This window comes from Myxocyprinus asiaticus, chromosome 33 (assembly GCF_019703515.2).
Source record: "Myxocyprinus asiaticus isolate MX2 ecotype Aquarium Trade chromosome 33, UBuf_Myxa_2, whole genome shotgun sequence".
NCBI classification, from domain to species: domain Eukaryota; kingdom Metazoa; phylum Chordata; class Actinopteri; order Cypriniformes; family Catostomidae; genus Myxocyprinus; species Myxocyprinus asiaticus.
Genome location: NC_059376.1, coordinates 28614076 through 28639173, shown reverse-complemented (window position 1 = coordinate 28639173; position 25098 = coordinate 28614076). Strand labels below are relative to the sequence as shown.

The following is a 25098-nucleotide window of genomic DNA, read 5'->3' as shown; positions in this document are numbered from 1 at the left end:
TTTTAAAGCTTCAAAAATCACATACGTCAGCATAAACTTAATCCATGAGACTCCAGTGGTTAAATCAATGTCTTCAGAAGCGATATGATAGGTGTGGGTGAGAAACAGATCAATATTTAAGTCTTTTATTATTATACATTCTCCTCCCTGCTCAGTCAATCTCAACTTTAACTTTCACTTTCACATTCTTCTTCTTGTGTTATCTCATGCATATCACACCCTACTGGGCAGTGAGGAGAATTTCTATCAAAAAGGACTTAAATAATGATTTGTTTCTCACCCACACATATCATATCACTTCTGAAGATATGGATTAAACCACTGGAGTTATATGGATTACTTTTATGATACCTTTATGTGATTTTTGGATCATCAAAATTTTGGTGCCCATTCACTTACATTGCATGGACCTACAGAGCTAAAAATCATAATTTGTGTTCTCCAGAAAAAAGAAAGTCATACACATCTGGGATGGCATGAAAGTGAGTAAATGATGAGAGAATTTTCATTTTTGGGTGAACTATCCCTTTAATACCCAACCCCAAACAGGGCTTCAGTTTGGGACGAATAGTAGTGTAGTTTATACACCCAGTCGTGTAGTGTGCACACCATCATGACCCAAAACAAGTGTAGTGTGCGCTAGGCTTAAATTTGGTGCTGTATCCATAGGTGCTTCTCAAACACTAAATGCTCAAAATTGAGTTAAAAGGGTTACTTCATCCAAACATAAAAATGGTCATCATTTACTCCACATAAGAAAGAAAGTCACACAGGTTTGGGACAGAATCAGGGCAAGTAAATTATGACAGAATGTTCATTTTTTGGCCAAGTACTTCTGTAGTTGACAATGTCCTGCTAGTATTTCTAAGCATTTCTAACTGGCATATCACTATTTTAATTAAAAAAAACAGTAAATGCATGGAAGACCTTCGTTAAGAAAGTGTTACTGTTCTTAAAATTACTTTCTGAAAAAGATATATTTAAAAAAATTAACATTCACAGAGAAGGTTAGTAAATCACCATAAATTGATTTTTGATAAGAATTGTGTTGAAGAAGAAGAGATAGAGATATTGAAAAGGGATGAAAAGGATGGACGCAGGGTGATGACAAAAGGATCTCTGCTGGGTAAGCACCAAGGAAAAGAACCAGTGTGAGATTGAAAGCTGAAGACCTTGGAACAGAAGAAATGGGGCATTAGCCTGGGGGAGACAGCCAGGTGTTCATATAAATGGAATAGTTCACCCCAAAATGAAAATTTGATCACCATTTACTCACCCTCATGACGTTCCGGACCTGCATGCTTTTCTTTCTTTCTTGATTAGAGGATCTCAATAAAAGGATATGCAAGTTCCTCTAACTGGAAGTGTGGTACATGGAAGTATTGCAATGTTTCTCAGAATGATTGTAAATTAGAGGGCAAGATGGACCAAGTACCCACCTGAGTTTGTCCGTGGAGGTATGTTTGAAGCTGCCACCTGTGATGGCTCCATGGGCCCTGGCCGTTCCACTCCTCCCAGCCTCATGCTCCAGCACCAACACATGAGGCTTCTCTGCCCAACCCCAGCCATTATGGACCCCAACCACCAGCCTGCGCTCCTGCACCACGACTGAGCGACCCTCCACACCTCTGTTCTGATCAGACACACACGTGATGGGAATTCAAAAGCTGTTCTGATCAGGAAACATTTAAACATATTATTAGGAACATGTATTTGTACACACTCAGACACGTGAGAGGAATTTCATGTATGCTTTGCTGGAGGGGCATGTGTGTTTGGCAGGCCCTGATAACATCCTCTGAGGAGATTTGGAGCAGAATGTGCAGATTGCGTTTGAAAGCTGGACAGTTCCGATTCTGTGCTGCAAAGTAAGAGGGGCATGTAAGCTCTATTGATACACTATATTGCCAAAAGTATTTGCTCATCTGCCTTTAGACGCATATGAACTTAAGTGACATCCCATTCTTAATCCATAGGGTTTAATATGACGTCGGCCCACCCTTTCCAGCTATAACAGCTTCAACTCTTCTGGGAAGGCTTTCCACAAGGTTTAGGAGTGTGTTTATGGGAATTTTTGACCATTCTTCCAGAAGCGCATTTGTGAGGTCAGACACTGATGTTGGACGAGAAGGCCTGGCTCGCAGTCTTCGCTCTAATTCATCCCAAAGGTGCTCTATCGGGTTGAGGTCAGGACTCTATGCAGGCCAGTCAAGTTCTTCCACACCAGACTCGCTCATCCATGTCTTTATGGACCTTGCTTTGTGCACTGGTGGGCAGTCATGTTGGAACAGGAAGGGGCCATTCCCCAAACTGTTCCCACAAAGTTGGGAGCATGGAATTGTCCAAAATCTCTTGGTATGCTGAAGCATTCAGAGTTCCTTTCACTGGAACTAAGGGGCCAAGCCCAGCTCCTGAAAAACAACCCCACACCATAATCCCCCCTCCACCAAACTTCACAGTTGGCACAATGCAGTCAGACAAGTACCGTTCTCCTGGAAACTGCCAAACCCAGACTCGTCCATCAGATTGCCAGATGGAGAAGCGTGATTCGTCACTCCAGAGAACGCGTCTCCACTGCTCTAGAGTCCAGTGGCGGCGTGCTTTACACCACTGCATCCGACGCTTTGCATTGCACTTGGTGATGTATGGCTTGGATGCAGCTGCTTAGCCATGGAAACCCATTCCATGAAGCTCTCAACGCACTGTTCTTGAGCTAATCTGAAGGCCACATGAACTTTGGAGGTCTGTAGCGATTGACTCTGCAGAAAGTTGGCGACATCTGCGCACTATGCGCCTCAGCATCCGCTGACCCCGCTCAGTCATTTTACGTGGCCTACCACTTCGTGGCTGAGTTGCTGTCATTCCCAATCGCTTCCACTTTGTTATAATACCACTGACAGTTGACTGTGGAATATTTAGTAGCGAGGAACTTTCACGACTGGACTTGTTGCACAGGTGGCATCCTATCACAGTACCACGCTGGAATTCACTGAGCTCCTGAGAGCGGCCCATTCTTTCACAAATGTTTGTAGAAGCAGTCTGCACGCCTAGGTGCTTCATTTTATACACCTGTGGCCATGGAAGTGATTGGAACACCTGAATTCAATTATTTGGATGGGTGAGCGAATACTTTTGGCAATATAGTGTATATTCTCTCCATGGGATTGAATCCAAATGGCGTTTCTCTGGTAAATAGAGAGTGTAGCACAGTAAAAAGGATACAGAGAATGGAATAGACTGACTTACAGAAATGACTTACTGGAAACCAAAGAAGGTCCCGATGTGCGCATGTGGATTCATTTTATTTACACAGATTTATGCTGCAAGTAATTTTTTTTGGAATATCACACATATATATCACATATAAAACAACAACAATTCAGGGAAGTGGTCCATGCTTTTATAGACAATCAAAAGACTTGTCGATCAGAAACACAATCAGTTAATTTTGTGTGTTCAGGATTGCTGACATTAGGTTGGCTGACATTTCTCTTGAGGGTGAGGTTTTGGAGAGAGGGTGTGTGTATTTTCTTTTTTTTTTTTTTTTTTGTTTTTTTTGCCTCAATTCTCTTTATAGGTGGATTTTTCTCTTCAGCAACATAAGTAGTGTAGTTCTTAACCGGGAACATCACTAAAAAACACAATTTTTAAAGCTGAAGTATGTAACTTTTCAGTTAAAATACTTCCTTCTATCACTGCTTACAAAGAGACAACTACAAGTCATTCAGAGGTTCATTTTCTCGAAAACTGTAAACATTGTGTCTGTGTGGCACTAAACAATTCCTGTGTTTGATTAGAGCGACATGCTTAGACTTGCCCTAGCAGGGTTTTTCAACCAGTGGGGTGAGTTAGGGGCAGCACTATCTGACAGTTCGAACAACAGCAGATGAGAGGCATATTCGGAAAGCTGTTTTGAAAACATTGTTTATTTTTGCAATTCCGTTCGGTGGCACTAGTATCGCAGAAATGACATACTTCAGCTTTAAAAATGAAAAAATAATACGGATTGATAGCTTCAGTAGAAGCATACACATACCATCGAATAAAATCTTCAAAACTTACGGTAGCTCTGTATTTGAAGGTTTATACACTAAAAAAAAATTGCCATTTGGATTTAAGGCAGTGTTATGATCTGGGGTTGCTTCAATTGGTCAGGTCTATGCTAAGCAACATTATGTGGCAATAAAATGAAGTCAGTTGACTACCTGAATGTACTGAATGACCAGGTTATTCCATCAATGGATTTTTACTTCCCTGATGGCACGGACATATTCCTGGTCGACAATGCCATGTTCAATAGGCTCAAATTGTAAAAGAGTGGTTCAGGGAGCATGAGGAATCGTTTTCACACATGAATTGGCCATCACAGAGTCCTGATCTTAAACCCATTGAAAGTCTTCGGGATGTGCTGGAGAAGACTTTATGGAGTGGTTCAACTCTCCCGTCATCAATACAAGATCTTGGCCAAAAATGAATGCAACTCTGGATGGAAATAAATGTTGTGACGTTGCATAAGGTTGTCGAAACAATGCCACGGCAAATACACGCCGTAATCAAAGCTAAAGGCGGTCCAACGAAATATTAGAGCAGGGCTACTCAACTTCGGAAAGGTCAGGGGCCGAAAAGCTGGATCCCTGTACTCTTGAGGGCCACACTCTTAATTTTTATGACTATATATATAAAAAATTATAAGTAAAAAAAATTATAGTAAGAATGTTGGAATGTTAGTTAACAGTATAGAAATGAAAATAAAAATGAAAATTCTCTCATCATTTACTGACCTTCATGGCGTCCCAGGTGTGAATGACTTTCTTTTGCTGAAGACAAATTATGATTATTTAGAAAAAAAATATTTCAGCTCTGTGGATGGGAGACAGATCATTATTTTTTCTTTTTTGATTCGAACTCACGACTCCAGGGGTGGAGTCCTTGTCCTTTTTATTATAAATCTCCACTTTCACTTTCAGATGTGAAAGTGAATCTAAACAGGTGCCACATGTGACTTACAGATGTGAATGTGGAGATTTATTGAAAAAAATGTCTTAAATATTGATCTGTTTCTCACCCACACCTATCATAACACTTCTAAAGACATAGATTTAACTACTGGAGTCTTATGGATCACTGTTATGCTGCATTTATATGCTTTTTAGAGCCTCAAAGTTCTAGCCACCATTTACTTGCATTGTATGGGCCAACAGAGCTGAGATATTCTTCTAAAAATCTTCATTTGTGTTCTGCAGTAGAAAAAAAAAAGTCATTCACATCTGGGATTGCATGAGGATGAGGAAATAATGAGAGAATCTTTGGGTGAACTATCCCTTTTAGAAAATATTTTAAAAAGAAGGGGTGTAACTGTTCTATTTTCTGATATATATCAGTTCTGTTGTAACTGTGATTGTCAACTAACAAACACCATGAGTCCTTCAGTGACAAGTCATAAAGATTTGTTTACCACCCTCAGCGTTTTGCGCAGAAGTAGATCACTAAAAAGCATTTGCGTGAAGGCGTCTAAACGCCGTCACTGTAGGAAAACTGTTATTTTTTCCTGTAAATACTGTTGTCATGACGAGTACATACTGTACATCTGATGAGCTATTCAAGAGACTAGACAGATTCGTGCTGTGCTGAAGTGAGATTGGGAGCGTGCATGTTTGATTGAGACTGCGTGAGCGCACATGTATGAACGCGCGCGCAGACCGACCACCACTGTCATAACGCCATGCTCAGATATTATTTGTTTTTTGTTTTATTATTATTATTATTTGTAACATCCTCTTGCAGTTGAATTCCCTCTCTAACGTGATTCAGTAATGTAGAGAACCAGCCTCATGAAAATGGACACCTCACACTTCATAAAAATTTGATAGGCTGCTGATAAATATATTTCTAATATAGTAAATAGTTCATTTAACATTAGTAATGATCAAATCAAACAGAAACATGCCAAGTTTACACTACACGATTTTAGCCCTGATTTTCCACTCACTGACTCGGAGATCGCCGACAAAAGCCCGAAATCAGCGGCAAATCAGTGCTCGCGACAATCGCTGTGTGAATTTTCAAAGATGCGATCTGAAAATTGTGCCGATGCGTCGCAGATGCCCGAGAGATATTTAGCAGGTTAAGTATCTAGACCTGTCTGCGACTCCAAGTCCTGCAGTGTGAAATGTGTTTTGATGTGTCATCCACAGCAGCTCCCTGAACCCAGTCTTATCATGCATCTATTGGTATTGTGAGCACAATAATAGTTTCGCATACACATACGCTTTTCAATTATTTGAAACAAAAACAAAGGACAAACATGTCCTTGTCGAGCACTTCTCACGTGCATTCTGTTGCGAAACGTGATTTGGAGACCAGACAAGAGTTGTTGGGGATTCTTCCTAGTGAAATGTTTTGTAATGTGTGTAATGTGTCGCTGATCCCTCGTGTAATATGCAAACCACAGCAACTTCAAGATACAGACAGACAGTTATGTAGTGCGAAAAGAACAGCAATCCGATGACTCTGAAAGCCGTATAGTGTGTGGGCGGCATTAGTTATTATTAAAAATCAATTCACTGATAGAGAAAATAAATGGAATTGATACTTCCGGAACCAGGCTGTTGCACTCTATTAAGGACAGAAAAAGTAACTGGTACTGGAAACTGGTCGCATTGCATCTGGTTTAAGATATGGTGTAAGGCCTAAGCAGCAATCTAAATCAGGTAATGACTTCATAACTGGCCAGACTAAAGATAGAGAAGGTCTGACAGTGATAACACAAGTAAACAGTGTCCACAGTTAACCCTCTATGAAAACATTGTCCCTTCTTTTTACATAACAAAACATCACAGCTACAGGTATGTTATCCCAATTTCCACAATATGTTATCTATTGCTAAGTACTGGGGCTGGAACTCAGACTCTAACTCTTTAGACAGCAGTTGTCTCTGTTAGTCAGTGTCCAGACACCTGGTGTTTCGAAGATGCGTTGGCTCTGAGACTGTGTTGCAGGAGAAGTCAGATGTTATTAATTGCAGCATTATGGAGGATCTGTAAAAAAGCTATGGGACTAACAGCTTTTCTCCCTCACTTCTCCTCAGGTTAAGAGTTGCATCTATCTATTCAGGCTTACCACTCAGCTCTCCTCCAATTAGCATATCATTTGTGCACAGTGCTTTTTATGCAGACCTACAAGAGGCAGGCCGCATGTATCCCACTTTATGCCATGAATCACCCAGGTACTGCAGCGACCATGAGACCATCTTTAAATCCTTCCTTTAAGTGGACGTAATGCAATTTATTGTGCTGGGTTTGGCTTAATAGGTCAGATATGTGCATTTCCAAGAGTGTGATGGGTTCTTGCCACTGATGTAGATGTGAATAAGTATGACTGATGATTTGAGAGGTATTTTAATTCAGTGTTTTAAAGTCTGTACTGATAAATGCATTGAGACTAAAAGGCTTCTTGTAACACATTAGCTCTGTTACAAAACCTAGTGACTAGCCTTGATGTCTACTGCCTACATACAGTAGGCAGCTATCTTCTAAGGCAGCATCTTAACTGAAATGGAACATAAGTGATTCTTTTGGACCACTCTACAAAGCCAGAACTCAAATATTGGGTAAAATAGTACATTTTTATTAGAATGAACTATTTTTATACATACTCTGCGTTTTTACTTTTTCAAGTATATTTATACTTGACTTACTCTTATATTCGACTTGTCCGACACCTTTGTATTTTTTCCACTGAGCTTGTCGCAATGCATTCTGGGAAGTGCCTTCTCCCAGAATGATACATTTGACACTGCCTTAGAATTTGGCCAAAAGAAGGTAACTTAGAAAGCAGCACATTTGAATTGTCTCCCTTTCAGAACAGCCTTAAAATGCTAAGTAGGCAGAGCCTTTAAAAACTTTCTGATGTCTAAACACAAAGCCAAAACCACCCTTAAATTGGCTACAGTAATATCATCCAAAAAAGCCAGAAGGGAGAATTTCTATAGTTTTGTGTGGTATAGTCATTTTCCAAGCTCAGAACGAGAAAGCAGATAAAAAAAATACCTTTCTTTCTGCTCAACAGTCTCAAATCACCTGTGGGTGATCAAAGAAAACTGAGAGACTTTCTGAGGCCCAATTATCTAGAGAATATTGTGATACATTGCAGTGCAACAAGCAGAAAGAGAGAGGGTGTGTTGTGGCAGAGGACACAGTACTCCACAGAGACACTGTATTCAACAATTATTTATGTCTGCATGTAAGGCTATGCCTGTTTTCATGAACAAAAGTGTTTTCAGTCAAGGGAGATAATTAAGTAATTAAATCATGAAGCAATGTGGCCGTTTTCAGCAAATACAGTTGAAGTCAGAAGTTTACATACACTTGGGTTGAATTCATTAAAACTAATTTTTTAACCACTCCACAGATTTAATATTAGCAAACTATAGTTTTGGCAAGTTGTTAAGGATGTCTTCCTTACACAATTAATTTTTCCAACAATTGTTTACAGATTGTTTCACTTTTAATTGACTAAATTTCAGTGGGTCAGAAGTTTACATACACTAAGTCAACTGTGCCTTTAAGCAGCTTGGAAAATTCCAGAAAATTATGTCAATCCTTTAGACAATTAGCCAATTAGCTTCTAATTGGAGGTGTACCTGTGGATGTATTTTAAGGTCTACCTTCAAACTCAGTGCCTCTTTGCTTGACGTCATAGGAAAATCAAAAGAAATCAGCCAAGACCTCATAAAAAAAATTGTGGACCTCCACAAGTCTGGTTCATCCTTGAGAGCAATTTCCAAATGCCTGAAGGTACCACGTTCATCTGCACAAACAATAGTACATGAGTATAAACACCACAGGACCACACATCCATCATTCCGCTCAGGAAGGAGACGCATTCTGTCTCCTAGAGATTAATTTAGTTTGGTGCGAAAAGTGCAAATCAATCCCAGAACAACAGCAAAGGATCTTGTGAAGATACTGGAGGAAACAGGCAGACAAGTATATATATCTAAAGTAAAACAGGTCCTATATCGACATAACCTGAAAGGCTGCTCGGCAAGGAAGAAACCATTGCTCCAAAACCACCATAAAAAAGCCAGACTACAGTTGCAAGTGCACATGGGGACTTTTTTGGAGAAATGTCCTCTGGTCTAATGAAACAAAAATTGAACTGTTTGACCATAATGACCACTGTTATGTTTGGAGGAAAAAGGGTGAGGCTTGCCGAAGAACACTATCCCAACCGTGAAGCATGGGGGTGGCAGCATCATGTTGTGGGGGTGCTTTGCTGTAGGAGGGACTGGTGCACTTCACAAAATAGATGGCATAATGAAGGAAAATGATGTGGATATATTGAAGCAAAATCTCAAGACATCAGCCAAGATGTTAATGAGTCTTTAATGGGTCTTCCAAATGGACAGTGATCCCAAGCATACCTCCATAGTTGTGGCAAAATGGCTTAAGGACAACAAAGTCAAGATACTGGAGTGGCCATCACAAAGCCCTGACCTCAATCCAATAGAAAATTTGTGGGTAGAACTGAAAAAGCCTGTGCGAGCAAGGAGGCCTACAAACCTGTCTCAGTTACACCAGTTCTGTCTGGAGGAATGGGCCAAAATTCCAGCAACTTATAATGAGAAGCTTGTGGAAGTCTACCCAAATGTTTGAACTAAGTTAAACAATTTAAAGGTAATGCTACCAAATACTAACAAAGTGTATGTAAACTTCTGACCCACTGGGAAAATGATGAAAGTAATAAAAGCTGAAATAAATCATTCTCTCTACTATTATTCTGACATTTCACATTCTTAAAATAAAGTAGTGATCCTAACTGACCTAAGACAGGGAATGTTTTCTATGATTAAATGTCAGGAATTGTGAAAAACTGAATTTAAATGTATTTGGCTAAGTTGTATGTAAACTTCTGACTTCAACTATACCTGTAATACAAAGCCTCAGGTGATGCAGCCCAGTGCCACGTTGGATTATTTGACTGTGAATGATCGGTGTGACAGCTTTCAGGCTCTACACAACACATTAATGTCCCACTTTGCAAAGCACAGAGATCACAATTTCAGGCCAATAGATCTTGTGGGATCTGCTACCTTTTCCTGTTTAGTTTGTGTTCTGTTTTTTTTTTTTTTTAGCATTTTGTTTGTGCCATTTTAATGAAGAATCTTGAAAGGATGGATGATAAAAAAGAGCAATTGCTTTGTTTGGGATCTGTCACTATTTTTCATTGAAAGCTAAATTAGAAAGCAAGAAACTGAGACACTAACCTCCCAGTCATGAGACAAGTATATGTCACCATGGCTTAACTCCCACAAAAAATAAATATGTTTGTGTGTGTGTGTGTGTGTGTGCGCGTGTGTCGCTGCCAACTTACTCCCTTGACAATGACAGAAGCAATGTAGTTGTGTCAGAAGTAGCATACATTAGCTAACTGCACCAGCAGGATAACAATATAATGATGTATAATTAGTATAATGCGCTTTGACATTTAACCCGATAAGTCTTCCCTCTTTAAACACAAGCAGGCATGGTATAGAGCAGTAGTCTTTAACAGGGGGTCTGCCAGTTATTGTCTGATTTCAAACTAGGGCTGTCAGTAGATAATTTTTTTTAATCACGATTAATCTAATAATTTTTCATAGTTAATCGCGAACATTTGACTCTATATATACTTATTTCTTTGGAAAGAACATACATTCTTTGGAAAGAAACAAGACAGTATGTAACAAAAATGCTTTATTAACATTTTCCAAGCTCCACAGTATAAAGACAGAAATTCACTAAAATAGCTCAAATTCGAGTAACATTAAACATTTCCCAAAGTCTAAGTGGGATGTTGACTGATTGAAAGAACTAAATAAACCCTAATTAAGCTCTCATTTAATATTAATCAGTCAATTAATTCGTGTCAGGGCGTCCAGTGCTGCATTGAACTCCATATGAAAAGCGCGTCTTGTTCTGCTTTTAGCGGTGGCACTTCCAATATAAAAATAATTCATTTGAACTGTCCGGTGATCATTAGCTGACTCTTCAAAAGTTTGGCAGCAATGGGTACAAAGTTGAAATTTGAGCAGAGCTTCAACAGAAAGAAAAACTAGCTGCACAGCATTGAATTGACATGCTTATATGGTAAAATGCTGACTTACAAAGGACGCGTGAAGGACTTTAGTAAAGTCCCGCAAAGTCCCTTCAGCATTATTTTATTAGAGGTTCTTTCTCCAGCACTTGATCATTGGCACCGAAATAGCTCTGACGGCACTATTTCAAACTAATATTTTGGGGGAAAAAATGAAAATATGTGATGAACAAATGTGATAAATATCCAATATTTAAAAAAATTTAAATTCTTTTATCATTTACTCGCCCTCATGCCATCCAAGATGTGTATGACTTTCTTTCTTCAGCAGAACACAAACGAAGATATTTAGAAAAATATCTCCGCTCTATATATATATATATCGGCAGGTCCATACAATGCAAGTGAATGGTTATCAGACCATTGTAGCTCCAAAAATCATAGAAGTAATTAATATGACTCCAGTTAAATCCATATCTTCAGAAGCAATATAAAAGGTGTGGGTGAGAAACAGAACAATATTTAATTAATTTTTTACTCTAAATCTCCACTTTCACTTTCAGATGTGAAAGTGAAACTAAATAGGCACCACATGTGACTTTCAGATGTAAAAAAAAAAAAAAAAAAGACTTACATTTTGATCTGTTTCTCACCCACACCTTTTATATCACTTCTGAAGATATGGATTTAACCACTGGAGTCTTATGGATTACTTCTAAGTTTCCTGCAAAGGTCTGCTCACTATTCACTTCATTGTAAGGACCTACAGAGCTGAGATATTATTCTAAAAATCCTTGTGTTCTGCTGAAGAAATAAAGTCATACACATCTGGGATGGCATGAGGGTGAGTAAATGATGAGCGAAATTTATTTTTTGGGTGAATAAGTTCAAACCAAACTGAAGTTAAGAAGTTAAATTTGCCCATTCCACATTAAAATGCAATGTACAAGAATACAACCCTGTACATCAATTTATTTTATTTAAATGGATTTGCAGTGTTAGCATCAAATTATTGGTACTCTATGACCAGGACTGGGAAATACTGTATACTTCACTGCACACTAAACAAGAGGTGAATGATGGATAGAAAGCACATAAAGAGATGAAAATGAACAGAAAGATAAAAGCAAAAGACATAAGTACAGAAAACAAGCCTGTCTGTTGCTTACCTTAACACATTGGTTACAAAAATATCTTATTTCTGTTGCAAATTCTTCTTCACTTTTCTCTCTCTCTCTCTCTCCTTCTTGTCTGCTCACTGTGCTGTCACAGATTTCACTTCCTGTGCCCAAAATATGAATATTTTAGAGCTAAGAAGCTTACAGGGAACAATGAAATAGCCTGAAGTTAAATCATACCCCATTTCCAGCTTCATAGAGCAGAGAGAGCAAGCGAGAAAGAGTAAAGGAAAGAAAGAGAGAAAGAAGAATATTTTCTGAGTGATGAACGTAGCAGCATGTATCTCACAGTAATGACAAAGCTCATCCTCTATCATTGGCCTCCGTTTCTCATCTGTGAAATTTCTGGACTCTGGGGGTCACGCATCATCTGGCCCAGCGACAACGAGCCCTCTGAAAGACGAGGCCACCGCCACAGTGGCAAGGATAGAGGAATATTACAGAGAATTGAACAAATGCAAAAAAAAAAAAAAAGATGAGAGGCTTACACTGAAGGGGCAAAAGTTTATTCTGCCAAACGAACTAAGGCTTGGTGTCAAAATGGAAAGAAAAAAAACCTAATAGTTGTTTTTATTTGCATCTTTTTGTGTGGCTGTCTCAAAACTAAGGCATTTGTGTTTGTAAGATAAAGTTTGTGCACAAGAAAGAGAGCTGGCAAAGTTCCCTTGCTCCCAGAGTTCTGCATTTATTTATTTATTTATTTTTGGATTTTAGTTTGCAGGGAATAGATGCGCTCCCACTGGCATCACGAGCAGCAAATTCAGCCTCAAACCAAAATGCCTTTGATGTTTTTGATGGTGGAATCAGAACAGAGGGTTTAAAAATAGAAACAGTTGTTTTTGAACATTCATGAGAGACTTCATTTCTTTCTGAAAGAATATCACTTATTTAACTAACGGTTGTGTGGGTTGGATCATAATATCATGGTAAAAAATTATTCAACAGATTCTACGCTTATTTTGCTTCAGTATTAATACTGTCACTGCTTTAAACAAAGGTTGCAGCACAGGCAACTCAAATAAAGAGCAAAACTTTTGCGAGTAGCAATTTCACTTTGACTATGATTAACTGTCACACAAACTACTAACAGTTCTACTAACAAGAGGTATTGAAGACAAAAAAAAAATTCTGTCTAGTAAATTGATTTTACAGAAACTGCTGTGTGTTGAATAGTCTGGTTCAGGCGAGTGATTGGGAAGGTCATTTAAACCAACTACAGAAATAATAGCAGCAAGAAAAGACAAGCTCTGGAGGGGTGGGGGTCATCGGACCATTCAGACTCAAGAATTGTAGAGAGTTTTTGTGTCTGGAAAATAAAATTGGTTTTTGAAGGTTATTTCTTTGTAGTGAGCAGCTGAATTGAATAGAGAGCACCAGTTATTTCAGGAGGGTGGGGGAGGGGGATAAAGAGACAGGACTTAACTGCAGACTATGTGGATTTAATTTGTTTAAGCTAAGTTGACTGTTTAACGAAAGTTGACCGTTTACCTTTGTTTCATCCATTGAGGGATGACCAATTTTATTCATATAAATTTGCTTTGTGTACGTTTTTGTATTTATCCTTATATATAAATGACCAGGCATGATCTGTTTATGCTACAAATCAATAATCAGTTACATTACTGCAGCAGCAAACTTTAGTTGAACTATACTCATGGACTTGAAGGGGGTATGTGCAATTTACAAAACTCTGACACAAAAGAGTTCTTTAATCAGCAAGTCCTCAGTTCTTTGAAAATCATAAAAGGGACTGACGAAGTCCATTGGCTTTTGAGAGACAGCAATGCGGTCAAAAGAAATTGAAGTCAAGGGTAAGTCAAAGTACAGAGCTGATCTTCCTTCTATTAATTTGAATCTGTATAACCGATATACCCTCATAATAGACATTTAATGGCTTTCATAAAATTTGCAATAAAATGTATTGGGATTTATTAACAAATGACTTTCAGAGTGCCTAGAGTGAAAGGGAAATTGCCATGCGTATAATCAGTGACATAACTAAAATCAATGTGTGAATGCCTAAAAAACCAAGAGACAATTACTATTAAAGGAAAATTCTGGGTTCAATACAAGTTAAGTTCAATCGACAGCATTTGTGGCATAACTTCCATTGTAAGTGCCTCACTGTAACCTTGATTTGTGCTCTTTTTTTAAAGAAAAGGAGGGACGAGTCGAAATACATTTTTGTGGTAATCAACATTATGCAACAAATTATATCAACTGAGCTTAACTTGAATTGAACCCGGAATATTCCTTTAACCTTAAAAGGTGCACTAAGTCATTCTCTCCACTTAAAAGAGGGCTTTGCGATAGCTAAGTCAAGTAATTTTTATTTGTATAGTGCTTTTCACAACACACATTGTTTCAAAGCAGCTTTACAGAAAATCATGCTTTAACAGAAAATGAAACTGTAATATCTATAAAAGTCTTAGTGTCATCATTGTGTATTTTGATTAAAATATGATTGTAAATTGTGTATAAAAATAAATAAGTAATTTAGAACCCCAGTGAGCAAGCCGAAGGCGACTCTGGCAAGGAACATAAAACTCCATAAGATGTTAGTTAATGGAGAAAAATAACCTTGGGAGAAACCAGGCTCACTGTGGGGGCCAGTTCCCCTGTGGCTAAACAGCATGAATAAATGCCAATATTAGTTTTTTTGTGTGTAGTGGAAGTCATGGCTTAAAAATAGTAAACTAAGTAAGTTTTAAGGGCCATTGTTTAAACAAAGATTTTGTATGTATTGTAAGAGTAACGACTAATGTCTTTGAAGTCCATTCTGGATTAACTGCAGAAGTTCACATAGACGCATTGTCCATTGTTAGTTGGCTGATCAAGGCTTTTGTTGGCAATTAATTGATAGTCTATGTATTCTTTTCAAGAATGTAGTCCATCAACAGACCAAGGTGATGCAGGCAGAGATCAGTGAAATTCATCGCATTTCAACCGGCAGGTCATTTCGGTGAGGTTCGGTGAGGTCCATCCTAAGTCCAGTGTTCAGGCAGTGGCATATGAAGTATCCCATGTCTTATGGTTGGAGTTGGCATCAGTTCATCCTCTGAAGTCTATCGTAGTAGATTGAAGTGATGTCTGAATGGCACTGGCTGCAGTTAGTCATCATCACTCAGCGACACGTAGCAGTGGAGTCCGACACCAATCAGGAATAGAGCTCGATCCGGCCGGCTCTGGTAACCTCGGGATAGCAATAATCTTTTTTTTTTTAATTTTTTTTTTTTTTATGAGAGGCCTAGTAAAAGCTATTTTAGTCTACATAAGGGAATACAATACCCCCAACCAAATAGTTTCTCAATAAACCTTTTATCACACAATTTCAGTTGCAGAATAAATTAATCACAGGTGACAAATAAGTCTGTGAATATTTGTACAATGACATTGAAACCGAAAGCTTTTTGAATTTGTATCCACATCAATATGTGTCAATATAAAATCCAAAACCACTGTTGTATTTGAAACATAAAAAAAAAAAAATAATACTTTTTTTTGTATATATCTGGGATAAATTAGCTGTCTGAAACCGGTGGCAAGACTTCTTGCAGACACAAGAAACAAAACTAGAGGAAAATGTGAGTGGTGCTTACCTGTTCAAAAATCAGTCACAATGCTAGGGTGTTGTTGGTGTTTGCCAAGGTGTTCTGAATGTTTTATAGCGTGTTGCTATGTGGTTGCTAAGGCTTTGCTCCTCAAGGTGGTTGCTTTATGGCCCAGGTCAAAAGACCCCACCCCCACGTCTCTGATCTTCTGGTTCCACTATGGCTCTGTACCTAATTCAGTGTAAGACCTTGGGACATTTTACCCCCATTTTATTGTCCACCAAGTGGAAATTTTAAGTCCAATCACTTCATAAAGGATTAGCAAACATATCCTCAACAAGCCTAAGGTATAATACACCAAATTTTAATACTTAGGGTTATGGGTTTAGTGGAAAAACAAAAAAAACTAACCCTAAGTGTGAGCAATGATGACAGTAATGCTTGTCTTAGCAAACACCACTAATGATTAGGCTTACTAATAATATGATCAGCCTTACAGAATGCCCTTTTTTATCCTGATATTAAAATCGCTCAGATTATTTATCCCAAAATACTATTTGATGCAGACTTTTCCTGAATTTTTAGACTTTACTAACATGACTGGAATCGAGGATCAAATGTGAATAATTCTTAGCCAATTTTGCCAAAGCTTTGTCTCAGGAATTCAAGTGTTTTTTTAAAGTGACATGGGATGCCTGGACTTTGTGAAGTCACATTTCACATATTACACATTATTCCACTCAAGTAGCTCTCCATCAGACACGCTGGGAAAAGTGCAAGAGAGAGTTAGAAACACAGCACGACTCGGAACGAATGACGTTGAGATCCATGAAATCCAGCAAATCAGAGTGTTGAGAAGAAAATTGCTCACAGCACACAAACGCAAGGTTCTTTTTGTTAAAGCTGATGCCTCTGCAAGAATACTAGAAACAACGAGGTGTACCAATACACCTTCAGGTTAAGATAAAAACTGTGTGCATAATCTGAATAAGTTTCTTTTCCCATCTTTATATCTGTAACTCTAAAAAACAATTTTTTTGAATAGTTATACTCATTCTCAGAGGTGACTCTAGGGTGTTTTTGATGACTATCACATTTAAGGGTTTTTAATGGATGTTTGGTATAGTTTTTCCCATAGCTAAGGGCTCAGATGATGTTTTGTGTAATTTCAGCTCATGTCTAAAAGTTTGGCAATGTTTTGATAGGAATGTACAATCTGTGATTAACCTGCTTATGATGCCTATGAGCCTCTCAGCATGCCAGCATGCCTTCAGAAAGAGAATGAATGCAGTTATATATCATATCTTAGGCTTTTAAAGAGATTGTGAGTGTGTGTGTGCCCACACTGAGACAGTGTGCTGGCTCACACTGGGATGAGTCATGCAGGAAGTGTAACAGCAGTATCATTAGCATGTTATGCTCATCCTCCCACTCAGCCACACGCACAGAGAGAGTTTTCAATTGTAGCAGCTGACAAACACCTCTCATTGATAATGCTAATCATTGCCCTCTGCTAAAGCAGTACATCAACAAAAACACACAGATGTACACAAAATATACAAAAGCAGTTGCAAACACAAAAATGTTTTGTAATAGTGTGACAAAGAGCTCAGACCTCCTACTGCCAACCTTTAACATTTGTCTTTTTTGGCCAGTCAAAAACAGCACCCAAAACATTGTTTCCCAGAGGTTCTGAAATGGATTAACCAGATAATGCTAGATTGGCAGATTCAGTTGATGACAAGTTCTTTGAACACATGAGTAGCTTTTTAAATTTATACAGATGTTGATAGTTAAGAGGAGAAACAGAGTTGCAGTTGCCCAAGTACAGTCCTAAATTAAAAGAGGGGAAAATCATTGGTGAAAATGTAATCATTTTCACTATGTGCCAAGTTAACAGGTCTTTTTCACATTTTATTTACTTATTTTGCTCTCTTAATATTGAAAACAACTATTTTTAAACACTGGCAGTCAAACAATCCAATCCAATTTGAGACCATGCTGACCATTTATTGAGCACTGCTTTATGTTTAGAAGGTCTCTTTCTTCAATCTGTTAGTTTCAGACACATATCCAATTGAATAATCACTGGGCAAAGACCATTGAGGAAAATAGAAAAAAAAAAAAAGAAGAAAAAAAAAAGAGTTTTTTTTAAAACATCAAGTCAACAAGATAAATCAATGTTCCATAAAAATAAAAGAGAAATTCAAAAAAGATACACTCTTGTAAGATATTATCAAGAAATTATGGAAAATGACATTTCATTAAAAACAATTAATAAAATACACAGAAGGAATAACACTCCATCCTGACAAAAGGTACCTCAGAACCTGCTAGACAGCTTCTCACTTTGATCAATGACATGTGTAAGTAGCTCCCTCTGTGGTGACTTAGAACATATGCTGCTTCCGCGCTTAAAGCGTCATGAAACCTCAAAACAAATTTTTTGAGATGGTAGCAGTTATGTACATGTCGCAAATCATTAAAAACAATGATAGAACACATTATAGTATGTTTAATACTAAGGGGAACGTGGTTATTCTCTTATTATTATTATTATTTATTTTTTTACCATTTTGTTCTTCCGGTTTAAAGAAACAAAGTTGAAACAATGTCACAAAATGTGAGGAGTATGCGTAAAGTCCGAGATATGATTGGTTAGAAGTCTACATCATTAGATTCTAAGTGTTTTTCCACATTATCCTTGAGAAGGAACACTTCCATCCAGTCAATTACTGCCTTCTGCGATTGTCCATGAGGGATTTTGAAGACCACATCTTCAAAATCACTCACGAACATGACAGCGGTTCTGGGCCGGTGAAGTTCAACAGCATTTGCTGAACAGATAAACACAATGGTGAGATCAAAATCACTTGTCAAAACAGACCACAGTCCATAACCAGAACGGAGCGAGCATGTCTCTTGTCCACAATTCAGCTACTCTAGTGCCCCAAACATGAAGCAGCTGTTTGTTTAGATGCACATATTCCATCATGTCTTCTCCATACATCTGATCTTGGACTGGATAACACAACGGCTTGTTCAAAATCAGAAGACAGTGTTGACAACTGAAACCTCAAGTCATGTAAACTATTATTGCCATTTTGTAGTGTGAATGTTACTGGGATTTAAATCTACGCGTATTACATCATCATGTTTAAATGTTGCAGCTATACTCTTAAAATAGTGTGTATTTATTGTGTATTGAACTCATTTACTTTCAATATACAGTATGTGCCTTACTGAACATGATTTTTATTTGATTTTTTTTATCCATTAAAGATGGATGATTAGAAATTATTTCCCGTGGTAATCAATATTATGCCACAAGTGCAGTCAATAGAGTTTACCTTGCATAAAACTCTAAACATTCCTTGTAAGGATAAATATCTATGAATTTATGTTAAGTCTCAAAGCAATCCTGGTTTGGGTGGCAATACCTGCTCTGAGTGCTGTTCTCACTTCACTCTCTAACATGTGAACAAAATATCCAAGTCTTTGATTTGCAAACTGTTCTATCATCTTCACTCTTCACACGTTTACACTTTTGTCCCATGACTGATGTACAGCAAAGTGCCCCAATACTCTCATTTCCACTCACATATTGATGTTCAGCCATCTCATTCGTGAGTGTTATAAGATTAGGATGAGGGCAAGGATAACAATGAGAATGAGGATAAAAGCAAGGATGAGGATAAGGTAAAAGGATGAGGGCAAAGATAAGGCACACTGCCCTGTTGTCAAGTCAATTCATTTTTATTTGTATAGCGCTTTTAACAACAGATGTCATTTCAAAGCAGCTGTACAGAAAAATATGCTATAACAGAAAATAAGTCATCATTGTGCTATTTGATAAAAATATGATTGTTGATTGTGCCTTAATTAAATAATGTTTGAATTTAGACCCCCAGTGAGCCAGCCAAAAGCGAAATTGGCAAGGAACAAAAAACTCCATAAGATGTTAATTAATGGAGAAAAATAACCTTGGGAGAATTAAGGCTCATTTTTTGGAGTTCAAAATAATGCACCTAAAGCAGCACTGAACACCTACAGCAAATATATAAGATGAAATGTATTCACACCATGGAATTCAATATTGTTTAAGCAGCACTGAACACCCACAGCAAATATCGAAGATGAAACATATTCAAGCCATGGGAATCAATATTGTTAAAACAACAATCCCCTTATATTTCTTGTTCTCTTCACCTCCCCATAACAATACAAACACAGGTGCACACCTCTGACAGTTCTGTGTTTAAAGGATTTTTCAGAGAGGGAGATGTGTTCAGAGCATCAACAATATCCTGATGACAATGCATTGAGAGTCACACTCTCTAAAGGTCAATCACCCACATGAGGGCCAATTAGAGCCTGCTGTCAACTGCTATCACAAGTGAATTATCACCTCAGAACTGCAGAGAAGTGATGACGGGTGATGTGAGAGCACACAGATTTTGATGAATATTTCCCTCTCTCTCCCCCATCTTCATCTCCTCATCTCATTCTCTTTAACTCGATTTCTCTTTTTGCTTTCCTTCACCCTTTTCTCTCCATCTTTCTTGTTACTTCAGTGATTTAAAGAGACATTCTTTGTAGTAAAAATTTTTAATTCTGTAATTATTTACTCGCCCTCATGTCTTTCTAAACCTGTATGACTTTCTTCCGTGGTACGTAGAATGTTAGCCTCAGTCACTATTAACTTTGATGTCATTGTTAGGAAAAAAGATACAATGAATGTTTGTTTTCCACTGAAGAAAATCAAACGGATTTGGAAAAACATGAGTAAATCATGACAGAATTTTCATCATTGGGTGAACTATCCCTATTAAAGCTGCAAAAATCCAACATGATGGATTTGTCTAATCAGCTCTGACCCTGCTTTGAAACCTCTGAATCTTCATGCTGGAGGTCACATGTCTGACTCAGTCATTACTTTTGTTTCTTAATGCTTTCCTAAATAAATTATAGAGATTAATATGTGCATGTTCTCTGAGCATGAGAGACCTTCACCTGTGATGAGGACAACAATGTAATGGATTATTGATGTTTCAAGGATTAGAAATGTCTAAACCATGAAATCCCACATTAATATATCTCAGTCAGTGTTTGTATTGCTTCTACAATGAGATCTTAAGCGTTTCTTTAAAAATAGAAATATATGTAAATACAGCTAAACCTTACAGATTTCTCAGTTTTAGTGTAATTAAAACCAACTGTAAGTTTAGAATCAATGGGCCTTATTTATGAAACAAGAGAAGAACGAACTTGTGTGTAAATCATTGAAAACACATTTTTAAATAAACTGTCCCATTGAATCCCATTGAAATCACATATACAATTTATGTAAGAATGGATTCATTACAGATGAATTTGTTCTACTTGTGTTTTATAAATAAGGCCTAATTTTTGTGTCGCGCAGTAGATAGAAACAAAACACAATGTATGTAACAACAGACCGGCAGATCAGATATCAGAGTATGCCTTGCAAGCCCTCTAATAAAGTAGAAAGTGGAATCACAAGCACAGTTATAATGATATTATCATACATATACACTAAGAAGAACAACAAAAAGAGGTTCACTTTAACATGACAACAAGTGACGTCCCAGGAGCTGATTTTAGCTCTGCTAAAATAGTTCCTCAGATATTCCCCGCTGCAGGGAAAGAGTCAAAACCTGAGAGGTTTAGGAAACACAATTAAAATGGGGCTTGTGCCTAAGGTGTGAGTGTATGTGTAATATTAGACAGATTTTGAAGCTGTGTGTTTGGGACACCTGTTTAAAGAACAGTGAAGAGTACACATCACACAAGACACCCACACAGTGCTCTTGAAGGGGTGAGAAACGAAAAGTTAATCATTGTCAAAAGTTGTCAAATGTGACATTGATATCAATTTTCATTACTTCGGTTCATCACTTTTTTCTCTCTCTTCTCCCTTTAACTTTCTCTCTCTTTGTTTAAGGGATAACAAAAGCGGTGTGTCTGCAGTGTGTAAATAATTGCAAACAAATGAGTGCATCTGTCAAACATGGTTACCAGGGTCCAACCTTCACAGAACACACCCACAACCAGAAAGAGTGGATTGCTGACAGCCTTCACAGATCCACACAGACCGAAACACAACCACACTAAAATACAGAGCAATGTCTCATAAAAAGTCAGGAAATACATTCTAATACCTAAAACAGTTTTTTTCAGGAGTACGTTAAAAAACTATAGTCTATATCACAATCATTTAGATGACAATTATTCACCAGCAAAATTTCAGAATTGAGGTAGAGTGCACATAGAGAAGGGATGGAACACAGCTCCAAATCCTACTAATGTCACGGCTCTGGAGAGTTTGCTGGTTTGTTTTGTATGTTTTGTTATTTTCTCTCCCTCATGTCTCACAGGTGCGGCCGGCATGCATGATCGGCATTTCCATGGGAAAACTGATTAGCATGCCGAGCAACACCTGTTCTCCTCTAATTCACTCCCTTCTTAAGCCCTTCATGTTCTCAGTATCTTTGCTAGATTGGTTTGGAGTTAAGTAACTTAACCTCACTCTCTCTGCCTAGCTGGTCCTGTCTTGTGTATATGTTGGTTGCCCGCGTGTCAGGTGTGTGGTTGCCTTCCAGTTCGCTGCGTGTCAGCTGGGTTTCCACGGAGGATACCTCGTCTTTGCCTGTGTGTTGGGAGCTAGATCGCCCTACCCTGCTGGGCGTCTTTCTGCACCTCACTAAGCTTCAACGGAGGATTCCACAAATCTATTGCTGACTTCCACAACGCACACACTCATTCTACGAACACACTCTTCACGGATTTCCCACGCTTCTGTCATCTCTCCCTACTGCTGCAGCCGGTGCTGCAAATTCATCTTTTAAAAATACCTCATAATGACAGTCACTGAATTAAAGGAAAAAAATACATATTACATTTAATTCAGTAAAAAAAAATTTACTACAAAAAATCCTATTATCAAGTGTTTTTGTCTTGTTTTCCATTTAAAATAGTCTAAAAATCCTTAAAACAAAATACATTTACTTTAGAAGCAACACATAAGATATTAAGAATTGCTTTCAGAGAAAGTATCTTGAATATAAGTGTACTTTGTATATAAGTGTATTTCTTCACTTGTTTATACTTCTGCCAGTGCAGTAAAGACAAAATATACTTATATTCAAGATATTTTCTCTGAAAGCAAGTGTAAATATTGGACTGGACCCCACTCACCCTGCCCACTACCTTTTTGAACTGTTGCCTTCTGGCCGACGCTTCAGAGCTCTGGAACCAGAACCGTCAGGCACAGGAACAGTTTTTTTCCCTCAGGCTATCCATCTCATGAACAGTTAAATTGCCCCATTGAGCAATAACTATGTGCAATACACAGCTTAGTCTTTTTTTATATTTATCCAACACATCCAACCTCTTCTACCATTTCATTCCTTTGAGAGAAAAAAAAAAAAAACATTTGCACTGTACATAACAGATTTGTATTAGACTGCACTACGTATGTGTATGTGTGTATGTATGTATGTGTGTGTCTGTGTTATGTACGTATTTGTATAACTATTTTTTATTTTTTATTATTATCTCTGTCTTGCTGCTGTTTTTGTATTGTTGTACACTGGAAGCTCCTGTCACCAAGACAAATTCCTTGAATGTGTAAGCATACTTGGCAATAAAGCTGATTCTGATTCTGATATCTTATATGCTGCTTCTCAGGTGAATGCACCTTTTTTTTTTTTTTTTTTGAATTTGTAATATTATATTCAAAATTCTCAGATAACACAGTTTTCTTCAGCAGTGTAGCTCCTAAAGTAAATGTATGTTGTTTTAAAAGAGTTTTATATATTTATATTGGAAAACAAGCAAAAAGATATTGTGCTCACAAAAAAACAAACTCTCTCTTCTTAATAAAGCTGCATATGGCCGATTATCTTTACAATAAAAAATAGATCGTGACATATATTATGATTTATAACGTCACGAGCCATCACGCTTTAATCTTGCTGCAGCAAGCGCACGCGTGAGGGATGAGTGACAGTGCGCGAGGGAGAGTTTTGGAGTTTGTACTTATTTACATGACCTGCTTCCTTATTATTTGAACTGTAATAAAGGATGAATTAAAGATATAATGCCAGGGTGTTTCCTTTAAAGATGCTCGACCTGCAAGTTATGTTTAAGCGGAACGCCAGCTCCAGCTACACTTTATTTCATAATGAGAGTGCTTCTGTATTTACTTATTTTGTATTTTTGTATAATTCCCTCATATTTTGCGTTCTAGATCACCTGAAGATGTTTGGAAAGTTTGGAGTGTGTCTGGACTGTGAGCTGTGTTTTCTTCCTCTCCTCAATCAGGCACGAGCTGCCGTGCTCCTCTTGCGCGCCATCATTAGTTTGATATGATCTCATGTTACATTAAATGAGATCAAACAATTGTTCGACAATGAAAATCTTTGTCGACATTTGTTTACTGTCGACGCTGTTGATAGCGTTGACTAATCGCTTCAGCCCTAATATTATTTCTCTTTCAGCCATAAACTCTTTCAGACATCTCTTTCAACGACATAACTCTTTTAGCAAGATATTTAGTGAACAGTGACTCAAAAGAATTTTTTTCTTTCCTCACACAATGCTATTGTAAGGCTTTAGAGGACTTGAAATATAGCACTCGAGTCATATGGACTAGGGAGGCACCGATACCACTTTTTCTCTTCCGATCCGATTCCGTTACCGGAAATCTCAGTATCGGCCGATACCGATCCCGATCCGATACCAGTGTTGTTTTTTTTGCATAATCAGTTTAGAAGATCTTTACATTATTGTCTGGAACTAATTGGGAGTACTCTTTAATATGTAAAGAAACACAAACCTCTAACTACACATTATTTCAATATAAATGTATAGCTTATTAAGAAACACTTTATTATTAACTAGTATACTGGATAATGTAGCAGCAAAATTAACAGTAATTCCAGTCTTCAAGTCTTCAGTAGAAAAGAAACCAGTGTTTTATTTTTGCCTTTTTTTTTTTTTTTTTTTTTTTCAAAATGTTTCAACTTGCATCTGGACTTTAAAGGATTCAGATCTCTTTTGTATTCAATTTAGTTGTAAGACATCAGTCCACTTTTCATTCACACAGTTATTTTTTGGAACCCATTCAACTTAAATATTGTTATAACTTGTAAACAAATACTAATGATGACAATAATAATAATAATAATAATAATAATAATAATAATAATAATAATAATAAATTGTTATTAATATTATTATTATTGACTTTTAATTTTACAACAGTAATA

General features: G+C 37.6%; 1 protein-coding gene across 1 annotated transcript in view; it reads right to left on the bottom strand.

Annotated features, from left to right (window-relative positions):
- The window catches only part of LOC127424648 (nephrocystin-4-like), a 219713-nt gene that overhangs the window by 121941 nt on the left and 72674 nt on the right, over positions 1-25098 (bottom strand). The window contains exon 8 of the mRNA XM_051670006.1: positions 1440-1633. Within this exon, the coding sequence (XP_051525966.1) occupies positions 1440-1633 (194 nt within the window). The remainder of the gene's footprint in view (positions 1-1439; positions 1634-25098) is intronic.